The following is a 24,533-nucleotide window of genomic DNA, read 5'->3' as shown; positions in this document are numbered from 1 at the left end:
AGTCTCAATCTAATCAGTGAATTAATCCCCAGAGAGGGATTAACTGAGTGGTAGCTAAAGGTGGGTAGGGTGTGGCTGGAGGAGTTGGACCTTGGGAGCATGGCTATGGGTATATATTTTGTATCTTGAGAGTGGAGTCTTTCTCTCTCTCTGCTTTCTGATCATCTTGTGAGCTGCTTCCCTCCACCACACTCTTCTGCCATGATGATCTGCCTCACTTCAAGCCCAAGGAATGGAGCCTGCTATGGACTGAGACCTGTGAAACCAAGAGCCCCTAAATAAACCTTTCCTCCTCTACAGCTGTTCTGGTTGGGTCCTTTTAGTTACAGCTGTGAAAAAGCTGACTAAAGTACTCTGTGTGCCTTGGGTTACTTCTGTGCCCTTCAAATCTGTACTCATTTCCCTTTCAGATGCTGTGCATATTTTCTCTAAGAAAGCTACCTCTTTTTACCATGGTTATTGATCTGTTAATTTTAAACATGTTTTCTATCATGCATTGGGATATGTTATGAAAAAGGAATGCTATACCTTGAATATATCATTAGAAGATTCTCAATTGTGTATTTATATGTACTTTTTTCTTTGTGAGCAAGTTGTTAAGTTCACTAAAGGTGGGGGAAAGGCATACAGAATTAATTATATTGAAATAACCTGGCAAAATGTCAACTACCGTCAATTAGCTAGATATAAGAGGTAGCCTGGGGTCTCCCCTGGTGATTTGTTAGGCTGAGTACATGATACTGGGAACCACAGAAACAAATCCAGTACATAAAATTGGCTTTAGTGAACATGATTTCATAAAAAAATATTGGAATTAACAACAGCATTTCTAAAAGAGTGTCTTACCACTGTTAAATGGAATTTGAATTGTTTTGCCTGAAGCTGTCTCCATATATATTTCATGTTTGTCCTAAAGGTTTCTCCATATGCTGTGAACTGTAACCTAATTTGATGTATAACCAGACCTGGAAGTACACTCTTACAACAACGTGCCAAGTCTCATAGCAGCTGAACCAAAAGCCAATCAGAGGCTAAAAGCTGCCGAGATTTGACCATATAAGGCAAACCACAACTGCAGCCAAGCAGGTCACTTCTGTATGTCATTTCCTGTTCTCTGGTGATAGATAAAGCTTGTGTATGTGGTGAGGTGGTGTCTACTGAGCCATTTTATGTCTGGACTGCTGGTGGACTCAGGAAACCTCTCTCTTTTCTCTTCTATTTTTCTTTTCCTTGAGGTGGGGTCTGGTTATGTTGCCCAGGCTGGCCTTGAATTCACAAGCCCTCTGCCTCAGTCTCGCAAGTAGTTGAATTATGGGCACACATCACCATGCCTGGTTCGTCAAATATTTCTTTGCTCAAATAAGCTCTGCTAAAGTCACTTAGTCTCAAGTTTTCCTTTTGATACTATGAAGACAGTGACACATCTTAAGATGTGAGAACAACAACAGATCAACAACTCATCCTGCAGCAACCATCCCACAACAGGGGGAACAATGTTTCACTGCTTAGGTACATGTGCAAAGTAGCTGCTACATAAATATCTTTCTATGTATCCCCTCTAGGTGACAACTGACATTTACATAAGGTGAGTCTGACTTTAGGGCTTGTGATCTTAACATAAAAAGAGCAGTACAATTTGGCTGAGACCATGATTAACACACTTAGAAGAGTTAAGGTTCACCGACAGTAGAGCCTGTCTCCATACTCCCCAGCCACATTTTCCCTGGATAACACTGGCAGTGAGGATTCTCAGAATTTAGCAAATATGCTACATAATGGGATAAGAAAAAAATAGATAAATACTAATCCAAGTTGATAAATATTTACTATTTATAGTTTCCCCCCAAAAAAGCATTTTAAAACTGTGACGAAGCATAGAGAAAAAAGACAACCAAGCCATCTTCAGGTGACAGGTCCCATGCTCCCATGAATAGTCACAGCAGAATCCAAGAAGAAAGGGCAGCATTTAGGGAATATTGCCTCCTCAATGTACCTGCCTAATGTTGTTATCCTTCATCATTGATGGGGGAAAAAATCCAGGGACAACTTCTAAGTAGCATTAAAAATACTGAGTAAAAATATTCTTACATCATAAAGGAAAAAAAGACATGCTAACTAAAATCACACTGCATTCCATTTCTTTCTATACTGCTGCATTGGGCTTTCCACGTGCCCTTGGGACTCCTGGCTGGCAGGCCTAGCTCCCCCTGGGAATCATGAGCTCTCTGAGAGCACAATACAAGCCTTACCCAACTTTGTGGGTTGCACACCTAGCACAGCATCTGAAAGACGGCACATGCTCAGTAAACTGCTCTTGAGCACTTATTAACTGATTGAGTAAACAGTATGATCATCGTTAGGCAGTAGATTTAATTAAACTTAATCTTCCTTAATAATTAGACTGAATTTTATTGTTCAAGTTCAAAGTCAAGAGTCTTAGAGACATCACAGGTTCATATACTAAGGTTATCTCAAGAGAATGTTGTGAATAGGTGTTAACAGATAATATCACCATTATGTTTTCACTTGGTTTCTCCTTAATTAATTTCCCAACTCTGCTTTTCTGGTCTCAGATGATTTCCAACAATATTAAAGTCCAAGAAATAAATTTCTAAAGACAGCTGGAAACAGAATGACTGGAATTTCCAGTTTCCCCTTTGGAAAATCCAGGAGCCAATAGCACGTGTCTGTCAAGGCTTCCCCTGGCAGTGAGGGCCGTTTCTAGCACAGGCTTGAAGAAGTCAGCCCTTTAGAAAGGCAAGAAACTATTTTTTGAAAAGCACATGGCTGGTACCTCAGTTTCCTTGCTGTTCCTTCCCTATCACTCTGAATTCTGGGCATCCCCCCAGTTGTTGGAGGCCTGGGCTTCCTCTGGCTTATCTGGAAGTTTGGTCAAAAGTCACTGTGTTTCCATGTATTCGACTCAGCATGGAAGGTTGTAGAGTTTTATTGTGCTGCTACAGAAAAATATTTCTTAGTTACTCTCACCAGGCAAAGATAGAAATTCACTTCCACTAGGTGTATGTTATAATGCTGCTCTGCTATAAAATCATATTTGAAAATTATATTAAATGTTTTCTACAAGGTTATTTTATATCTATTCAAAAATGTTAGAATTCCCCAAAAAACAACTACAAAAACCTCTTGTTGCCTTGTTACTTAATCGGGTGACTCAGCTAGTCTCGCCAAAACTTACAGGTTTGAAGAAGAAAACGTTCATAAAATGGGCTTCTCCACCTGGTCCTGGGGATTCGTCCTACCTGCGGGCCTCCTGATCCCACTCTGTTTGTCCCCCCCACCCCACCGGCCCCTGCCTGGCGTCACACTCACCCTGCCATCCCTGGTTGACAGCAAGCTTGGTGATTTGAACTGCGCTGCTTGAGAAAGTGTGGGCCAGAAACCACTCTTCAGCAGTATGCTCATAGAAGACAAGGAACATTCAAAATAGTGTATGGACTTCACAAAAACCAACACTGCATTCATAGAATACTAATCTTTCTTTTTAAGTTTGATATTTTTGACAAATCATTGTATACGTTTATAGGGTACAAGGTGATGTTTTGATGCATGAATGCAATGTGGAGTGACAGGTAAGCTAATCTTATAATTCAGTTTTTAACCTGTGGAGATAAAAATGCTTTAAAAAATATGAGCAGGCTGGGGATGTGGCTCAAGTGGTAACCCGCTCGCCTGGCATGTGCAGGGCACTGGGTTCGATCCTCAGCACCACATAAAAATAAAATAAAGATGTTGTGTCCGCCGAAAAACTAAAAAAAAAAAAAAAATTAAAAAATTCTCTCTTTAAAAAAAAAAAAATATATATATATATATGCAATTGCCTTCACCTTCCTAAGTCAGTCAGAGATGATAATATTTTTCAAAGCATCATTTAATTTGAATATATTAATTGTTGTGCTTGTTCAATGAAATTGTATTGAGCACCTACCATACATAGAGGATCATTGAGGACAAAGAGAGGCCTGGTTCTAAGTTGAAGAAGTTTAGAATCTGATATGAGAAAGTGTGGAGAGTGGTGACTTGTGGTGACTTGAGCGATAGCTTCTGATTCCCTCATAGGGCTACATTTGCCTAGGAACTTCCTGTGGAAAGGTGCAGGTCAAGGTGGCCCAGTTGCTATGGCCATGCCAGCCGAGGAGGCTATATGCAAAGGCACACTGCTGTATCAGTCAGAAACTCGAGTTCAGTCACCAACTCCCAGGGATAGATAATTCTGCGCATAACAAGATGACTTTAATGTCTTGCAAGTTTTGCCACATCCTTCAGGCTGCCTGCTTTGCTAAAACTTTCTCAAAAATAACCTTCTGATGATGAAACCTATATAATAAACGTGCTGAGCTAGCTCTGGTGTCAAGTCTTGCTCCATCAGGGCTGGCTGAACCACCTGGCCCCAGCTCTTTCCCTACGTGTGTCTGTTTGTCTTTTCTTCATCCCCCAGTGCTCCTCTGGTTCTGAATTAACGGCTGTGCTGGTCGCGGCAGGAAGGGGAAGTGAAAGTACCTCATAGGCAAAACAGAAAAGAGCAAAAACTGTAGACAACACTGTCTAAGATGGAAGCATCTTCATTGCTTAGGAACAAACCCAGCTTCTGAAAGGAAGTGGCCAGGGCACTGCCTCAAGGTCAAAACTGCAGCTCTGAGACTGGCAACTGGTGCTGCAGGCTGAGCTGCCCCCTGCACACAGCTCCAGAGGAGGGACAGTGTGACGGGCTTCTGGACTCTTGTGCTAAGAAAGGAATAAAGATGACTGTGTGGATGATTCAAGGGAGGACTGAGCCCATATCTCAGAGGAAAGAGGACAAGCCACAAGGAGAAGGGGACAAGGGGAGGGTCTTTAAAATTAAAGAGGACCCCTTCTGGCATCTTGGTATGGAGACGTGAATGAGAAATGACACTGTTGCTTGAGGACTGTGATTTAGAGATTAGACCACATCGTATTCAGGGTCTTTATAAGAGGTGAATCTTGCATGCCATGGGTGATGGGGTCATGGTTCCTAAGGATATGTCCTCATCCCATCCCCAGAAGCTGCGACTGTCACCTGAAGGTTGAGGCTCTCCAAATGTGGTTATGGACTTTGGGATGAGTAAATTATCTGGGATCAAATGGGTGGGTCCTATGTGCCATTAGAATTGTCCCTGCAAGAGACACACAAATGACCACGAGTGACCTCAAGTGCAAAGGAAGAGGAAGATGGAGGGAGAGATGCGAGATGAATCCATGAGTCCAGGAGAGTGGGCTGCCACCAGAGGGCGGAAAAAAACAAAGATGGGCACCCCCAGAGCTCTGGAGGGCACGTGTCCTGCTGACATCTTGACCTTGTACCTTGACACTGGTGCTGAACTTTGAGGCCTGAACTATCACATACCTTTCTCAGGACATGTCCATGTGTCCACCATGGGCAGCGCTCTCTCATTCTTCCCTGGTATCGCTGATTCTGGTTCTGAAAGTTCTTTAGCACTAGTGTAGTGAGAGCCCAAATAAAGCTCTTATTTAGAAGGTACTGAAAGTGTTTGCTTCGAATCTGCAGGACCTGTGTGTTGCTACCCACGGGGAATTCTAGGAACAGCACACTCCGCTCAGGGAACAGAAGTGATAACTCTAGACTTAAAGTCTACTTTTCTCCTTGCAAAAACCTCTGTTTCAAGTGGTCTTGAGTCTATTCGATCGACTTCAGTCACTGCCTTCCCTAAACCTCACTCCATGGTGTTGGAATGGGGCTCGCCCTGGCTGAGTCCAGGGAGGGCACCTGATGCAGAGCTGGCCAGGTGAATGGCAGGTGCTACTGGGAGGGGCTGGTTCAGGACGGTCAGGAAGCCAAGCTGGGTGACTGAGGGCAGAACCTGGGACTCTGGCTGAGCCCTTGGCAAGTATCCACCATTCATTCAGCAAATACGCGCTGCAGATCTGCGTGTGCCAGAGATCCCTGTGTGTTCCAGGGCTCCAGACAGGACCTCCCAGCCCCTGTCCTCCGGAAGGGGACAGACAAAGCCATATGATCTGTAGAGCTGGAAGTCACTAAGAGCAAGGAAAGTGATCATGTTTCTAAGCTAATTAATCGTGTGCTGGGATCTGCTGCGTAACCGCTGCTCTACAGTGAAGCAGGGAGCCCACTGGAAGCAGGAAGAGGCGACGCCATCACAGAATTTTGCCATTTCTAAATCCAGCTGGGCATGAATCAGGGGTAACTGTGATTCCTTCGTGGTTAAGCCTCCTGGAGCTTTCACTACCTACAGTTGAAGGATGTCCAACAGGAACACTGTCCCTTAGTTCCTACCCTTTACTTTCAGTCCACAGCCAGGAAATCACCAAGGATCACACCTCTTTTCCTTTGTAGGTACAGACGCTTTTCCATTATCTCCACCATCGTCCTCCCCCAGGTCCTAATCCTACAGCCAATGCTGATTTACTGCCCAACACATACCTTACGGATCCCCACAGTAGAAACCTTTTAAAAATGAGCCACACATTAACAATCTCAGACACCTCTAAGGGCCCCCACTCTGCCCGCGTTCTGAAATTCAGGTGTGATGTCTGGCACTCAGTGCCCTCCACCTTCTGGTCCTCTTACACTGTAGGCTATAGCTGGGTCCCCTACAAATTTCTCAGATGAGCTCCCTCCTTTAATGCTCTCCCCATTTCCTGCACCTGGCCTGCCTGAGCTGGTGCACACTGACTGCCCATGCTGTCCCTCCTGTACTGGAGTGCCCTCTGTCCTCCTCTCGGCTCCTCCTCTACCTTGACCTTGAGGCTCCACTCCAGCACCAGCTCTGCCCTGAGCCCTCTCACCTGTGTGCACACGGAAACGCTCAGGTGCATCTCATGCAGAACAGCTGCTCCCTCGGAGTGGGAGCAGCCTCCTCCGTGGGAGCTGCGTGGCAGCCACATGCAGCAGCAGGTGGGTGGACCCACAAGGACCTCACTCCAGAGAGGGCCCTTGCTGTGGTGACCGGGTGAGGGAGCAACTGGCAGGACCAGCAGAGGAGCATCTGCTTCCTGGAGTGACAGACAATCCCGTGACCCACCCTGGGAAGAGATGATGCTTGGAAGAAGACCGCGGAAGCCTGTTTACATCTTGTAAGTCAATGGCAGGAAGCAGAATCGAGAGGATGGAGTCCAACCCATCTCCCCCTCTGAAGGACGTTGGACTTGTTGAAGAAAAATTGCTACAGGGATGCCGAAGACCTGTTGGCACCAGCGTGTCCAAGTGACTTCCTAGTGACTTAGGGACCTGTGACTATAAAGTCATGAAGACACATTGACTTTAACATTCCAACCCCAAGGACTTTATCCTGTGAGAGCTACAAAAGAAAATAAGTGATAAACGAGACGAGAGTGCACACAGACAGGCACATTAACTTCATGATCTAGTTTATAGTCGTTTAAAAAATAAATGCAAGCCCCTTTAGATTGTGAATCTCACAAAATGGGAAATGCTATTCACAGCAGATAAATGCAATGCCTAGATTTGAATTCCAAATATCAGCTGCAAAAGTAAAGGGACTCTCGGGTCAAAGTCACCCTTCTGGCTTTCTGCACGTAACAGCACCCTGGGGGCTGCAGCTCCACTGCTCCGTCCAGCCTCATCCTCCCCTGCGTGTCCACCAGTCAGAGCCAGCGATGCACCTGTTCACACCATAGATACTGGACGCTGATCACCTCCCGGGTGCTGTGCCAGGGGCTGGGGGTGGCAAGCCCCTCTTGGATGCAGCGCTGTCCAGAGGACGTGGTGCCTTTTTTAAGGGATCCACTGCAGTGCAGCAAGACCAGAGCCCCGCAGGAATTAGGGGCTTGCAATACAACACGTGGAGAGAGCAGAGCGTGGGCGACTGGAAAGGCCTCGCGCAGATAGTGAAGTCTGCTCCTCAGCCTCCCGGAGAGATTAGGAAATACAGATGGTTCAGGGAAAGTCAGCAGACCACGAAGGGAAGGGGTCGGGAAGAAGCTGCAGGCCTGGCTGAGGGAGTGCTGTATTGAGGGGCAGGAAGAAGGGGCCGGGGAACTGGTAACTCAGAAAAGGATCAAGAGAGGCTGTGAAGATACTGGTCTGCTTTCCTAGGAGCTTGGATTTAAAATTGAGAATAATCTAACCATGAGATGTAGCATGAAGGCAAAACTTGCTTTCTAAATACAGATGTGTTAAAATTGAATAAATACACGGACTTATTCTGCAGACCAGTGCACTGTGACCCTAACCTACACTGGCAGGCCACCCGCTCCCTGCCCCACTCCTCCTGGCCCACCTCTTATTTGGCCATTGCTGAGCTGACCAGGGAAGGCCTGCAGATGCCCACCAGCCGCTCACTCACAGTCCTCACCCCACAGCAAGGAGCTAGCACCTGCAGGGGAGCTTTACCAACCCACCCTGCTGTCTCAGGAAGAGATGTCCACTCACAGTGACCTTCTGTCTCCTACTCATCCCAGTCTCCCCATGAGATCCCACTCCCACCTCTCTTTTCCTTTTTCCTCTCTAGTTTCCATATATGAGAGAAAACATATGACCCTTGACCTTCTGAGTTTGGCTTATTTCACTTAGCGTCATGCTCTCAGGAACTGGACGTCTCTCTACGGGCAGTAAACACTACATCCTTTACTCTAGAGGCAAACACCATGAATGGGACCCAGGACTCTGCTCTACAAACAGCCTTAAAATGACAATGCCTCACTTGCAGAGTGTGAAGAAGTTCCAGAGACCCCTGCAGAACTGTCTCCCAGCACGTATAATCTGTCTTCTACAGAAACAAGTAAAAATAGAGCTAATTCCGTAAAAGACATTATTGCCCAGAAATAAATCTTTTATAGCCTAGGTTTTATTAATCAGTGTCTTATTTTATACATGAAGAATAACAAATTATTACCCTATGGTGATTCATAATATCTGAGATATTTTTATAGTTTTATTACAATTTTAGAGATTATTTGGGTTTCTGGAATTCCTGACAGACAATGAGAACAGCAGGGGGTGGATTAGTTGTTGCTTTCTTAAAGCTAAGCAGCATCTTGTTCTATTGGGACACTTTCCCTAAGCTTTAGTGATGTTTGCAAATTTTTGGCTTTGTAACAAGCTGTGCTATAGAATTTCATAGGCCCTAGGGCTTTCTTAATTAACTGTGAACTTTTCCCCTGATGTTGTACAACAGTTCAAACTAGCACAAGAATCATCCGCACATGGAACAAGACAGTTTTGTAACATTACACAAATATTTATTTCTGTATATTCCTATAGAAAAAATGTCAAGTTCCTGAGAGCATTATGTTAAGTGAAATAAGCCAAGCTCAGAAGGTCAAGGGTTGTATGGTTTCTCTCATATGTGGAAGCTAGAGAGGAAAAGAGAAAACAATTGTGTAATGTTACAAAATGTTTGCCATTTGATATTGTAACACTTTTCCTACCAATCTTCTTACAACAAAATCATGAATATCTTAATTATTAAAAAAAAAATGTGAAGTCATAGCACAAGTCCTTAAAGTGGAGAAAAATCAAGCATTTAGATACATTTCTATGGTGGCGATATATAACCTCAAAAGTACCTAAAATTGGAGACCCAAAGTGAACCATTCTTAAAAGTTGATCTGCTGTCATAGGGATTTTGCTTCAAATGCCTTTCTCCTTGTATCTGTGTCAATGGATTTATCTTCAAAATAAAGTTAGGATCGACTTCTAGTGATTTTTACATCCAAGTCCATTTCTGGTACCGTATCTTCACTGCTATCTTCAAAAAGATTAGATACAGGGACCTGTCGGAGGGCAGACTGAGTATAGGAAGTTCAAGAGGACACTCCTCTTGTGGAGTTTGAGGGTATGGTGTAGGCAACTGTCAGAAGAGTCATGATGCTATATTTTCAACTCTCATTTTCTTATGAATGTAAGCCCGAAGTATTCTCTGCAAATACAAAAACACCTCGTCCCAATGGTAATTTTACTGGGTAAATGCAACATGGGGACAATGTGTTTTTAATTCTCCTATGTGCTAGTCAACTTTTGTCACTATTTAAAAAAAAAAATACCCGAGATAATTAAATGTTTATAAAGATAGAAGGTTGCCTTTGGCTCACAGTTGGGGAGGTGTCAGTCCATGACAAATCGGCCCCTGACTTTGGGCCTGTGGAGAGGCAGTTCATCATGGCAGAGAACACAGCAGAGCCAAACCACCTACCTCCCCAGTCAGGAAGCAAAGGGATGGAGTACGGGGCCGGGATCCTACACTCTTTCAAGGGCACTCCCCCAGGGACCAAAAGGCCTCTTACTGGACCCCACCTCTTATAAAGCTTCCACCACCTCCTAGAAGCACCAGCCTGGGGACCAAGCCTTTAACACAGGTCTCTGGGACCCTCAGGTCCATACCACGACATCTCACAGCTTTTCTCTCACTTTCTGTGCACCCCGTCAACTTGCTGCCCCTGAATGTTATATCCAACTTAAATTTTACCACCTTGTTGGAAAGATAATACATTTCAAAGTCCAAAACAAGTGTTATCTTCCTATACTGGAGGCACCTCTGATTTAATGGCTATCTAAAAGTGATAGGTAGTATTTTAGATCAAATTATTCCAGTATGTCAAAGAATAATTCAAATTGCTTGCTCAGTTTCCAAAGAACTCTTTCCCTTTGGGTCTGGAATTCCATAAATATTAGGTTTATGTTGAAAGGGTAGTGAAAAGATTCTAGCCACAAGCCAGAGAATTCAAGGTCAAAGTCATAGAAGATTTGAGCTATCAAGACTAAGACTTCCAAATGATTTCCAATATGTACAACCTCCCCCTTAACTTTACATTTGCCTAAGATGCAGTGGCATGAACTAAAAAAAAAAAAAAACTTTAATGGTATTTAACTATAGAATAAGTTAAGTCAAGAAACTATAAGTCATATATTTCTGAAAATATATTTAATATTATATTAAATATATTTCAAATAAAGAATTTAGAAAGTTCACAGTTAAAATACTCAACTTAGGAAGGTGTATTCACAGGTCCCGCAGTTGCAGATTGCTACCAAGTGACACTGCTTGGCTCTCCCACCCCTCTCTTGTGGTTTTCTGTTTTGAAATGGCCCTCTCACCCATAAGTTCAGCTTCTTGGGGCTTTCTGCTCCCTTGGCCCTGGCCAGAATAAATCCTTTGTCTTTTCTTAAATAAGACCCAGAGTTTTATTTGGGATTTTGGAATAGCGCCTTAACAGTCCTGGATAGTGGGCCTAGCAGAGGATACACACTGGGAGGACCCATACTTGGATTTTCACACAGTCTAGAAAACTTAAGATAAAGCAGCTCATTAACCAGTTCCTTGCATAAAAGTAGAAGAGATAATCATCCCAGCAGTGGGTAGAAATAGAGACAATATGAAAAAGCAAGGGAACAAGTCCCCCCATGGAGCCCATAACACTTCAACAACTGATCCCATTGACACCACAGTGGAGGAGATTTCAAATAAAGAATTTAGAAAGTTCACAATTACAATACTCAAGTAATTAAAACAAGATATGAGAAATGAATTAAGAAAGTACAGGAAGTGAAATAACATTTCAATAAAGAGATAGAGATTCAGAAAAAGAATCAAACAGAAATCCTGAAAATGACTCAATAAATCAAATTAGAAATTCAGGTGAAAGCATCACCAGTAGATAAGACAGATTTTCAGCTTAAAAGACAAAATATGCAGATTTTATTTTATTTTATTTATTTATTTAGTTTGGTACTGGTGATTGAACCCAGGGACACTTTACCACTGAGCTTCATCCCCAGCCTATCTATCTATTTATTTCTTTATTTTTATTTTGAGGCAAATTCTTGCTAAGTTACTTAGGGCCTCACTAAATTTCTGAGGCTGGCTTTAAACTTTCAATTCTCCTACCCCAGCCTTCTGAGTTGCTGGGATTACAGGTATGTGCCATTGTGCCTGACCAAAGTGTGTAAACTTAAAAATAGAGTGAACAAAAAGGAAAAGATGTTAAGAGACCATGCTGACAATATTCAAGAAATCTGCAATAACATTAAGAGATCAAATCTAAAAATCATTGGCATAGATAAGGCCACCAAAATACAAACTAAAGAATATCAAACTCTTCAATTAAATAATATCAAAAAAAATTTTAAAACTAGATAGAAACACAAATATAAGATGCATATAGAACTCCAAAGAGACAAGGTCAAAAAAGATCCTCTCCAAGACTTATTATAATTAAAATGCCTAAGATAAGAACAAGGATAAAATTTGAAAACTCACCAGAGGAAAAACAGAAAATGACATTTAGACTTTCTTCCTATCTTTCAGCCCAGATTCTAAAAGTCAGGAGAGTTTGGAATATATTTCTGAAAGATATAGTTGCCTACCAAAATTGTTACATCCAGCAATGCTATCTTTCATAATTTAAGTGGAATAAAAAACTTTTCAAGATAAGCAGAAACTAAAAGAATTTGTGACTACTAAGTCAGCAATACAGAACATATTTATTAAAAATTATAAGCAGAAGAAATAAAAAATGAGTATCAGAGTCAGTGAATGGTTGAAACTTAGCAGAAGCATAACCAAGTAAAACACAATAAAATCTAAATTCAATATTAGAAATAAATCAGAACAATAAAAAACAAAAATTATCTTTTTATAACACTGAATGTAAATTGTCGCAACTCTCCAATTAAAAGACACAGACAAAAAAGGACGGGGCTAGGGATGTAGCTCAGCAGTAAAGCACCATTGGGTTTTTATCATTAGTGCTGGAAAAATAAAAATTAAAAAAAAAACAACTCATTTTCTAGAGAATATCAATGTTGAAAAAAGAAGTATGATACATGTGTCAATTTTTGTTTTTCTAAAATATTTAGAATATTGTTCTTGATTAATTAGAAAAGCATAAAGTAATTAATTCTGTTCAGGATATATTTATTTGGCAGGAGTGAATCTCAATTGTATTCAAGATGATTTTAATACTTTATGCTAAAATTAAAAAAAAAGACACAGACTAGCAAATTGGAAGAAAAAACAAGACCTAACCATATGTTGTTCAAAAGAGACTTGCTGTACAGGCAAAAACATCCACAGGCTGAAGGTCATAGGATGGGAAAAGATATACCATGGCTCTGAAAATCAAAAGTAAGCAGGAGTAGCTACTCTTTCATCTGAAAAATTAAACTTCAAGCCAAAATTAATCAGAAGAGACAAAGAAGATCATTTTATAGTGGTTAAGGGAACTATCCCAAAACAAGATATGATGATAGTTACATATTTATGCACGTCAATATACCTGCTTACATAGAACAAACCTTACATGATATGAAGACTCAGACAGATCCCAATACAATAATACTGGGTGATTTCAACACACTTTTCTCACCACTGGATAGATCATCCAGATATAAGCTAAATAAAGATTCTTCAGAAATTAAAAATACTATTAAGTGGACCTAACAGATATCTATGGAATAGTTCATTCATCAACGACTGAATTCACTTTGATCTCAGCAGCCCATGAAATATTCTCTAAAACAGATCATATAGTAGGGCACAAAGCAAATCTTAGCAAATACAAAAGAACAGATATTCCTTGCATCCTATCAGATCATATGGAATGAAATCAGAAATCAATGACAGGATAAAAAACAGAAACCATTCTAAAACCTGGAGAATAAATAATATACTTTTAAATGAGGAATGGATTACAGAGAAATTAGGGAAGAAATCTTAAAATTCTTAGAGACACATGTAAATAGAAGTACAACATTTCAAAATCTCTGGGATAGTAGGAAGGTGGTTCTCATAGGAAAGTTTATAACAGTGAGTTCCTACATTAAAAAAAAATGACACCAAATAAAAAGCTAATTTTACACTTTAAGCCCTAGAAAAAGAACAAACTAATACCAATATCAGTAGAAAATGACAGGAAATAATTAAAATCAGAACCAAAATTAATGAAATTGAAAATTTTAAAAATACAAAGGGAACAAAGAGTTGATGGTTTAAAAAGAAAAATAAGATTGATAAATCCATAGCCAAACTAATCAAAAGAAAGAGAAAGAAGACCCAAATTAACAAAATTATAGAGATAAGCGGGGTAGGGGGCATATCACCACAGACACTTTTAAAATACAGAGGAACAGTAGAAACAATTTTGAAAATTTATACTCCAATAAGCTAGAAAATCTCAAAGATATTGACAGATTCCTAGACACATATGACCAACCCAAAGTGAACCATGAGGCTATAAAAAACTTAGGCCAATATCAAATAATGAAATTAAAGTAGCTACTAAAAGTTTAACAACAACAACAAAAAAAAACCTTCCAGGACCAGATGGATTCTCAGCTGAGTTCTACCAGAACTTCAAAGAAGAATTAATGACAATTATCTTCAAATTATTCCATGAAATAGAAAAGGAGGGCTCATGCCAAATTTATTCTATGAAGCTAGTACCACCCTCATATCAAAATCAGACAAAGACACATCAAGGAAAAAAAAAACTTTAGACCAATATCCCTGATTAACATAGACGCAAAAATTCTTAATAAAACATTGGCAAACTACATTCAAACCACACATGATCAAGTGGGTTTCATTGCAGGGATGCAAGGTTGGTTCAACATATGCAAATCAATAAATGTAATTCACCACATAAACAGAATTAAGGACAAGAATCACATGATTATCTCAATTGATGCAGAAAAAGCAATTAACAACCCCCAGCACCCATTCATGTTTAAACACTAGAGAAACTAGGGACAGAAGGAACTTATCTCAACATCAAAAATTCTGAATACAACAAGCCAAAAGCCAGCATCATACTAAAAGGGGAACTGAAAGCATTCCATCTAGAAACAGGAACAGGGTATCTAGTTTCACCACTCCTATTCAACATAGTCCTTGAAACTGTAGCCAGAGCAATCAAGCAGGAAAAGGAAATTAGAGGGATATAAATAGGAAAACAAGAAGTTCAATTATCTGTTTGCTGGTAACAATTTTATATTTGTTATATTTGACCCAAGAAGCTCCACCAGAAGATTCTAGAAATGATACATAAATTTAGCAAAGTAGCAGGATACAAAATCAACATACATAAATCAATTGCTTTCCTATCCTTCAATAACCAATTTGCTAAGAAAAAAATCAGAAAAATAATTCCATTCATAATAGCCTCAAAAAATAAAATACTTAGAAATCTAACCAAGGAGGTAAAAAAAAAAGCCTACAATGAAAATTATAGAACAATGAAGAAAGAAATTGAAGAAGACCTCAGGAGACAGAAAGAACTTCCAGGTTCTTGGATAGGTAGAAGTAATATTGTCAAAATGGCCATATGATCAAAAGCAATACACAGATTCAATGCAATTCCCATCAAAATATCAATGACATTCTTCATGGAACTAGAAAAAAAACAGTCCTAAAATTCACTTTGAAGAATAAAAGATTAGAATAGAATAGCCAAAGTAATGCTGAAAAATAAAAGTGATGCTGGTGGCATCACAATATCTGATCTCAAATGTAACACAGAGCTACCAAAACAAAATCAGCATGGTATTATCAAAAAAACAGACATGAAGACCAGCAGTATGGAATAGAAGACACAGAGACAAATCCACATAGATACAGTCACCTGATCCTTAACAAAGGTATCAAAAATATTTATTGGAGAAAACATAACCTTTTAAACAAAATGGTGCTGGGAAAACTGAATATCCATATGTGGAAGAGTGAGACTAGATCCTCCATCTCTCACCCTACACAAAAGCCAATGCAAAGTGGCTGAAAGACCTAGGAATTAGACCAGAAACACTACAGGTGTTAGAAGAAAATGTAAGCTCAACATTCTGACATATTGTTGCATGCATTGATTACCTCAATAGGACCCCTAAAGCTCAAGGAACAAAACCAAGAACCAATAGGTAGGATGACATCAAATTAAAAAGCTTCTGCATGGTGAAGAAAACAAGACCATGAATGCAAGAAAAAATTCACCAACTACTCTTCTGACAGGAGATTAATATCCAGAATATGTAACAGAACTCAAAAAACTTAATACCACAAAAAAAGCCCAATTAATAAATGGGCAAATGAACTAAACATAGTTTTCAAAAGAAGAAATGTAATGGCCAATGTATATAAATGAAAAAAAAAAAAAGGTTCAACATCATTAGCAATCAGGGAAATGCAAATCAAAACTACACTGAGATTTCATCTCACTCTAGTTAGAACGGCAGTCATCAAGACTACATCATTATCCAAAGTACATGTATGAAGACACAAATTGGGTGTCAACCTACTTTATATACAAACAAAGATATGAAAAATTGTGGTATATATGTGTAATAAGAATTATGATGCAAAAAAAACCAAGTACATGTATAAAGATATGAATTGCCGTGAAGGTACTTTATACAAAGATTTGAAAAACTGTGCTCTATATGTGTAATAATAATTGTAATATATTCCGCTGTCGTGTATTTTAAAAAAATAAAAATCAATTTAAAAAAAGTTTTTAAAAAAAGATTACAAATAATAATAAATGATGAGGAGGATGTAAAGGAAAAGGTACCCTCATACATTGTTAGTAGGACTGCAAATTAAGCCAACCACTCTGGAAAGCAGTGTGGAGATTCCTCCAGAGACTAGGAATGGAACAACCACAGGACCCAGCTACCCTTACTTCTTGATATTTATCATGAAGAACTAAAATCAGCACGAAATAGTGATACATGATACATGCAATGTTCATAGAAGCACAATTCGTGATAGCCAAGTTATGAAACCCACTTAGATATCACTCAACAGATGACTGGATAAAGAAAATGTAGTATGAATACACAACAGCATTCTACTCAGCCATAAAGAAGAATGAAAGTATGGGATTTGCCAGCAAATACGTGGATCTGGAGAACATTATGCTAAGTGACATAAACCAGACTCAGGAAGTCAAGGGTAGAATGTTTTCTCCCATATTTGGAAGCTGAAGAGAAGTAAAAAAATTTTTGAAAAAGGTGATCTCATGAAAATAGAAGGGGGAACAATGGATTAGATGAAGGGGACTTAGAGTGGAGAGGGACAAGAAAGGGGGAAGACCAGAGAATTAAATTGGCCAAATTATGTCATGTGCATGTGTAAATATATCACAATAAATTCTCCTTTTATGCATAACTATAATGGGCCAATTTAAAAAAATAGATTAATAGGAGGAAGACCAACAGGGTAGAGGAAGGGGATCAGGGAGAGGGAGGAGGGTATGGAAGGTGGGTAGTACTGGGGATTAAAATGTAGCAAGTTATGTCATATGCATTTCTAAATATGTCAAAATGAACCCCACAATTATGTAAAACTATAATGCACTAATAAAAACAAAAATAAAAGGGATGAATGCATAATGTATATGCCAGAAAATGTATACTTGATTTTATACATAAAAAATACCCCTTTCTACATGCTTAAAAAATTTAGGAAGATATATATTGAGTTAAAAGGCATAATTCAATATGCTGGTTTAGTATATAATCCTTTTAATAGTTCAGTTGCAAATATTTTAAGGGGCATAAACATCTCTGTGAATCAGAAGCAAGTAACACCTTGGTCTTTTTCATTCTCAAGAGATGAGATTATACTGCACCTAAAACAAATAAGAAATTAAAACCACAGCCCAGCTGATATGTATTAGATCACTTTTCTTAGTAATTCACTTCTTAGAAATAATTTTAATTGCTGCCTTATTGAATAGATATACTGTTTATATCTATTTTTCAATGTCCATTGTTTTTAGACTTTAATCACTCTCCATTTTTTTACAATAAAGATACTTGTTTGGCTGGGGCTGCAGCTCAGTGGCAAAGTGTTTGCCTAGCATGAGTGAGGCACTGGGTTCGACCCTCGGCACCACATAAAAATTAACAAATAAAATAAAAGCAACTATTACAAAACAAATTGTTTTAAAAAATGCTCATTAACTCAAACACAAAAAATATCATTTTTATCCCTACTTTGTGTAATTTTTCCATCTTTATCATGAGAGTAGTAGATTCACTATGAAATCTGAATCGGACTAGACATACACTTCACTCACTAGAAAATCGGACTTGTGAGACTCAAATTGGGAGTCCGTGGGAAATGGATTTCATGAGTTCCTTTTGAAAGTTACCATACTTAGCACCACACTTAGCAGCTATATGAAATTCTTGACAAAGGATATTTAAGACAGTCCTATACTTTATATATCAAGTGGAAAAGTCATATCTTTATGCAGAGAGAACACATTTGGCATGAGTACAACCATATTATGATCCAACTTCTCCAATACTAGGCAACAAAGATAAAAACAGGCCAAGCAGCAATCAGCCTTTCAGTGAAAAGTCATATCACAAGGGGGGGGGGGTCCAGAAGACACTATCCAGTAAGTCCAAGGGATTCATTCAGACAGCCCAGTCCTAGAGAGTACTTGGAAGAAGTCTGATGTAGGAGTCACAGCCACCAAATGTTCCTGGAAAGAATGGGGGAACAATCCCAGTGCCAAGTGCATTTGTCATTCAGAAATGTAGGCTAATTTGTTCCATGGGTAAATGTACCATTAATTCTCACTAACTATTTAATTTTTTTATCCTCTTGATATTCAGTCTACATGCTTCTAGGTAAAAGCTTCAATTTAAGTTTACTTATTTTGAGTCATTCTATTGTTCCATGATGACCTTAAATGCATTTGGGACAATTTTTTTTAAAATAAGCATTTAATTTTGAAACAATCTTGAATTTATGGAGAAGACAGAGCTATATGAATATATATATATCATTACCCCTGAATAACATGCATTTCCAAAACAAAGACAGTTCCCACTTAACCAAAATTTGATTGTCATCTTGGATACAAGTCCAACTTTTAATCCTCAAATCTTGTTCAAGTTTCACCAGTTCCCAATAATGTCCTTTACAGAACAAGCATCCAGTGCAGTATCATGGTTAGCATTTAGCTGTTAAGCTTTCTTAGCCTCCTGTAATCAGAAAGCCTCCCTCCACACCCTTCTCAGCCTGTAACAATGTGCTGAAGGTCACATAGCACTGTCTCCCCAAGGCCCACCCTTGCCACTCTGTGGTACCTTCTGCACCCTGCAGAAGGAGTCTCAACCCGGCTCCAGGGTCCTTGGCCACTCCTTACCCAGTGTGGATGCCTCTCTGCTCAGCCTCATTGAATGTGTTGGTGACAGAGTTGTTCAAAAAGAGGAGAGAAGAAGAGGAAAAATTAGTAATTTAGGTTTCTTCATGGTCAAATTCACTTTTCAGAAGTGATTATTATTTACATGGACTGCTTATGCTCCATAAAGTCTGTCTGTATGGAGTTTGGAGGAAAAGAATAAAGACAATATGGACTCTATCTTTTATGGTGCCCCATTTGACACTAAATTGAACAGTCTGTTACTTATCTAGATTCTTTTTCTTAACGATAGTACTGAAAGGTCCAAATTGAAGCATCTGCTGAAATAATTACCCACCTACAGTATGAGGTACTCTTCCTAACACATATCACTAAATCTGTTATAGTTTGGATGTGAGGTGTCCCCAAAAGCTCATATGTGGGACAATACAAGAAGGTTTAGAGGAGACATGACTGGGTTACGAGAACCTTGAACTAATCAGTGAATTGATCCCCTGATGGGATTAACTGGGTCATGACTGAAGGCAGGTAGGGTGTGGCTTTAGGGTTCATATTTTACATCTGGTGAGTGGAGTCTCTCTGCTTCCTGATCATCATGTGAACTACTATCCTCTACCACACTCTTGTGCCATAATGCTCTGCCTCACCTCAAGCCCTGAGGAATGGAGCCAGCTGTCTATGGACCAAGACCTCTGAAACCTTGAGCCACCAAATAAACTTTTCCTCCTCTAATTGTTCTTGCCATGTCTTTTAGTCACAGCAGCAAAAAAATCTGACTAAAACAGTATCGCTTAATGAATGAATCACCTTCCTAAACCACAAACTCTGTGCTAGGTTTGCCCTTCTTCTCCCAACCAGGCTAGTGAACCTGAAAAAATAACAACTACATAGGAAAAAAAAAGAAACAATTAAAAGTAAAAGTGTGTGTAGCTAAGCAATGAATAAATGAGTCCACTGAAAAGCCACACAGAAGGCTGTTACTCAGCGTTTTACCAGTTACAGGCACTTCCATAAAATCCACCCAACCATTTGATTATACACCCCTGAGATCAGTGCCCAGAGCTGCACTGTCTCTGCATTCTTCCTACTGTTTTGGGTGCTGGGTGAGAGCCATCAGTGACCTTTCATCCACGCTTAGACAGGAGAGAAAATGACAAGACAAGAAAACAACTTTAATATGAATGCTGAAAAACAATCAGACTCATTATTAGGCACCAATTTTGATTAACGTAAGGTCCAATGGAAGTCAGATCCTCCTGCACAGCCACCTCCACAGTGTCCTGGTGTTCAGAGGGAACTGGGAACAGAACTAGGGTGATTGTAACATGCAGAGGTGTGTTCATGTCCTTGGTAGCAAGTGAGAGAACCAACAAGAGATGAAAGGACATAAAGACAATGCAGAACTCTGGGGGTCTGTCCTCAAAATGTCATAACCATGTATGAGTTCCGGGGGAAACAGGTGACTCCATTCAGAGATTTTACAGTATCAGGAACTATCCTAAAAATGCAAAGAATGCAATCCATTCTAGATATTTCATCTCCAGAAACACGGAGAGTATACAGGATCAATACAGGAAAAGAAAGAGAAGAAGGAAGAAGAAAGCAAGCCCATCATCATTGAAGTTAAGAAACTAATCCCCCTTCAGGCAGAATCCTCCCAACATGGAAATTCCCCATTCACTTGCCAGGTAAACTAATATTCAAGTGAAAAATACAGAACCCCTAAAAGGCCAGATCTTGGCTGGCTCTTCTCGGGACCTCACTTCATGCCCTGGCTGCCCTGGTGGTGCTGATTCTGCTTCTGGAGAGTCCAGGGCCTGCAGGAGGAGCCTGGCACGAGTCTTCACTGTTCTCTTCTTGGTATTCAAGATGGTTTCAATTTTGTTAGCTACATAGTTTTTATCTAGAACAATTATTCTTTGTAAAAGGCAATTTAAAAAGAATAAAAATGCTTTGAATATGAAAATCTTAAAACTCTCAACAAAAGGAGACTGAAAAAACTCTAGTCCTGGGGTTTTCGGTGTCGGCCAGGGACCGGCCAGACCAAGATGAGTGAGGAGCTCGTTTTGAACATTCGCACGTGGGTTCCTCAAAGCTCATCTCGGTGCCCCCTCCTCTTCCAAGAAGGATGCTCACGGTGAAAGGGAGCAGCCCGACTCCTGTTGACTCTGAATCAAAACATTGGATTCCAAGCAAAATACCATCAACAACTAATCCTGCAGCCTGAATGCCATCGCCCCGAGAACAGAACCAGGCAAGCTGGTGCGAGGGTCTCCTCTGGACACCACTGCTGGACTTTCCTCCAGGGGAGGCTTCTGAAGCCCGCTAGTGAGTGGCAAGAGCGGCCTCTCGTGGCTGACGTTATTGCTGCAGTCTACCGGCCCAGGGCTGGGTTGCTTTACTCCCCTTTCTGTAGAGTTCATTTCTCATTTCTGGATTTGTTTAAGCAAAGCAGCGGTTTCCATTGCAGGACCTAAGGAGTTTGATTTGACCTAAACATCCCTGTTCTATTGACAAAGACTTTCCACGAAATCAATTTGAAGCTGAATCTGAAACACGGTACAACGTGTGACCAAAGAATCAGGAACACCTTCCTAGAGGAGCAGGGCAACGTGGCCATGCAGGGTGCTCAGGCCACCGGTGCCAGTGTGTGTCCTGGTGTGAGGCTTCAGGGCAGGAAAACACTGAGCTGCGACAAACTTCATGAGGGTGGCTCAGGCGAACCGCTGAAAGTTACCTCTGGCTTTCCTGCAGCAATCTAAATTTCTGAGCATAGCCACTAGCACTGATCTGCTGCTCGTTTCAAAGGAGATTTTGGTAGGAGAAGCTGGAGACTCAGACTGGGGAGATTCCAGTGACAGAAAAATCAAAGAAAATTAAAGTGATTTTACTACAAGGAGGAAGATATTTTTAAAATGTAATCTCAGGGCTGGCTTAAATTAATCAAGAAAGGAAATATCCTTTAGGAAGAGATTTAATCCGAACAAATAATTTTAACATATTTTAATGTATGATAAAATATGGGTGCATTGGGTTCTGCTGAAGTATTCGGGATATTAGCATCGTATTCAAATATAGCCCGTTCTATAATAAAGGCTTCCAATGACAAATTTAAAAATGGAAAATATTAGCATCCAGAGAAGTGCAATTTTCAAGATCACTTAAACGACTAAGTTTTGTCTGTAAGCAACAACTTTCTACTATGAGAAATGAAGTTCCCTAGCAAGGCACGGCCCTCGAGCTAGTCCCTTAGTAGCAGCGGCAGATTATTAAATTTGTGTTCTAAAATTTAGCTTCACCTACAGGTGCTCTATCCCCGTAGCGCATGAGTTAATTAGCACCTTAACTCTGAAGCTGCCAACGTCTGCAAAACTGTACGCTGCTAACATCTAAATTGATGCAATATGATGTAATGTCTGCCAAATTATTTCCCTCTTAGACTTAATTCCTGAGGTGCTACAATCCTAAAAAAGAATAAATGACAGCATTTGTAGGCTAATCCCTTATTGCCACGTTCCTCTCAGTTTTATAAAAAACGTTCTCAATGTACATTCAAATATATAGATAAAAAGTCAAATATTCATCATATATTTTAAAGTCCCTCCACAAGATGAAAGTCTTTTGTAAATAAAAATTCTATTTTTCAGGTTGCAATTGACTAGGTTTCCTTAAAGGTTCTTTATTTTCAGGAGCATGCCCTGCAAGTTCAAGTCCAAATATCACCAATAATGAAAATACAAAGTTTTCCAGGTAGCCTCGCCCAAGTAGCAAAGCATTCTCTGAACTTACGTGGATTCCCCGCTTCTGCCCAGCTCCAGGTCTGCGGAGGCAGCAGCAGCAGCACCTGGAAGAAGGCGCGGGCGGCGGAGGCCATGCTCGCTGCGCTAGGCGCCGCCGGCTGCGAGGACGCGGCGGCTCGGGTCGCCTGCGCTCACGCCCTGCGCTGCCCGGGCTCCAGCGCTCCGCGGCTCTGGGTTTCCCACTCGCCCCGCGCAGCCGGCTGGCGCAGGAGGAGCCGCCTGTCCCGCTGCAGCGCTCGCAGGACGACGGCCTTCGGGCGCCTCCACCGCTCTGCGCTGGGCTGCGCCTCCAGCACCTAGCCGTGGTGGCAGGCGCGCCCCGGAGGTGGCAGGCGCTCCCAGGAGGTGGCAGGGGCACCGCGCGCCTGGGAGGAGTCGGCAGCCCGGCCCACGCCCCCGTGCCGCCCTCGGTGGCCACACACCTGAGGCTCCTCCCCGCTGGGGCGCAGAGCCCCCGCCTCGCGCGCACTCCTCTGGCTGCAGGTGCTCAGAGCCGACGCTACCACTGGGCGGTTCATCTAAAGAGGAAAGCAGCGGATACAGAGGAAATCGGTTCCTGTTCTGCTCAAAAGATGGAGCAGAGAGAACTCCCTCCGCAGCGCGGACTCCTGCGACGCGCACACTGGGGCTTCGCTGGGATTCAGACTAGAATGGAAGCTCAGTGCGGGATGGATACTGAATTCATTCAACATTTTGCTATTTTGTTCATCATGGGTTTTGATTTGGGGGTTTTGTTGGGAGGTGTGCATTTTATTATTTTAATATTGCATTAAAACATTATTTATCTTGATTACCGTTACTTAAAATTTGCACCGGAGACGAATGCTTACTGCCCTCACCCTAGCTCTGGCCTTTCTAGAAGTCTAACTGTAAATGTAGTTCCAGCCTTCCCTGCAAAGGAGCAGCCCCCTCATGGGTAGTGAGGAGGGGTTCCCTGCAGGAGCAGCTCATCCTGAGCATCACGTGTGCCAGGGCCGGGACAGGAGGGACGGGGTCCTCCCCTTCCGGTGCTTCCTAAACTCACAGCCCAGGCAGAAGGTGGGCACACTCCCTGCAAGTACCACCGCGAGATTCCAGAAATAAGTTATTAAATGTTTAGAAGGTATCTCAAAGGAATAAAAGCTGTGTGTACTTTTTGGTCTTCTTTTCATAAAATCATCTTTCAAATCACTCCTGAAAGCCTTTTTCTTCATTAAAATGAACTCAAATGTCATAATCATACAGAAGAATCTTAAGAAGTCATTTGCGAATTATTAATTAGATTGCTTAAATTACTTTTGCACAAGAACTATGAAAATTACACTTCTTTCATTACAGAAAAAAAAATATAAGTGTAAAATCTTTTTATTGGTCCACTAATGCATTATGCACAGTAGTGGGGTTATTTTGACGTCGTAGGTGTATGGAATATAATTTGCTTCATTACGATCCTCAGTACTTCTACTCTCACTGCCCTGCTCCTTCCCCCTGCTTCCTTTACTCTGCTGGTCTTCTCCCTTTTTGTGTTTTTAATTCATGCTCCATAGATATACACAGAGGTGGAATCCACTGTGGCATATTCATGTGTGTACACAGCATGATTCGTCAATTTCACTCTGCAGTTCC

General features: G+C 40.9%; 1 protein-coding gene across 1 annotated transcript in view; it reads right to left on the bottom strand.

The window, feature by feature from the left end:
• Positions 1 to 23,425, bottom strand: part of LOC107159664 (contactin-associated protein-like 3) — a 204,593-nt gene extending 181,168 nt beyond the window's left edge. Inside the window, 1 exon segment of the mRNA XM_048800526.1 lies at positions 22,918 to 23,425. Within this exon segment, the coding sequence (XP_048656483.1) occupies positions 22,918 to 23,002 (85 nt within the window). The 5' untranslated portion in view covers positions 23,003 to 23,425.
• Positions 23,426 to 24,533: the final 1,108 nt, after the last annotated feature.

The sequence above is a fragment of the Marmota marmota genome, unplaced genomic scaffold (genome assembly GCF_001458135.2).
Source record: "Marmota marmota marmota unplaced genomic scaffold, marMar, whole genome shotgun sequence".
Classification (NCBI taxonomy): Eukaryota; Metazoa; Chordata; class Mammalia; order Rodentia; family Sciuridae; genus Marmota; species Marmota marmota.
Note: the sequence above shows the minus strand (reverse complement) of the source record. Positions and strands in the feature narration are given on the sequence as shown.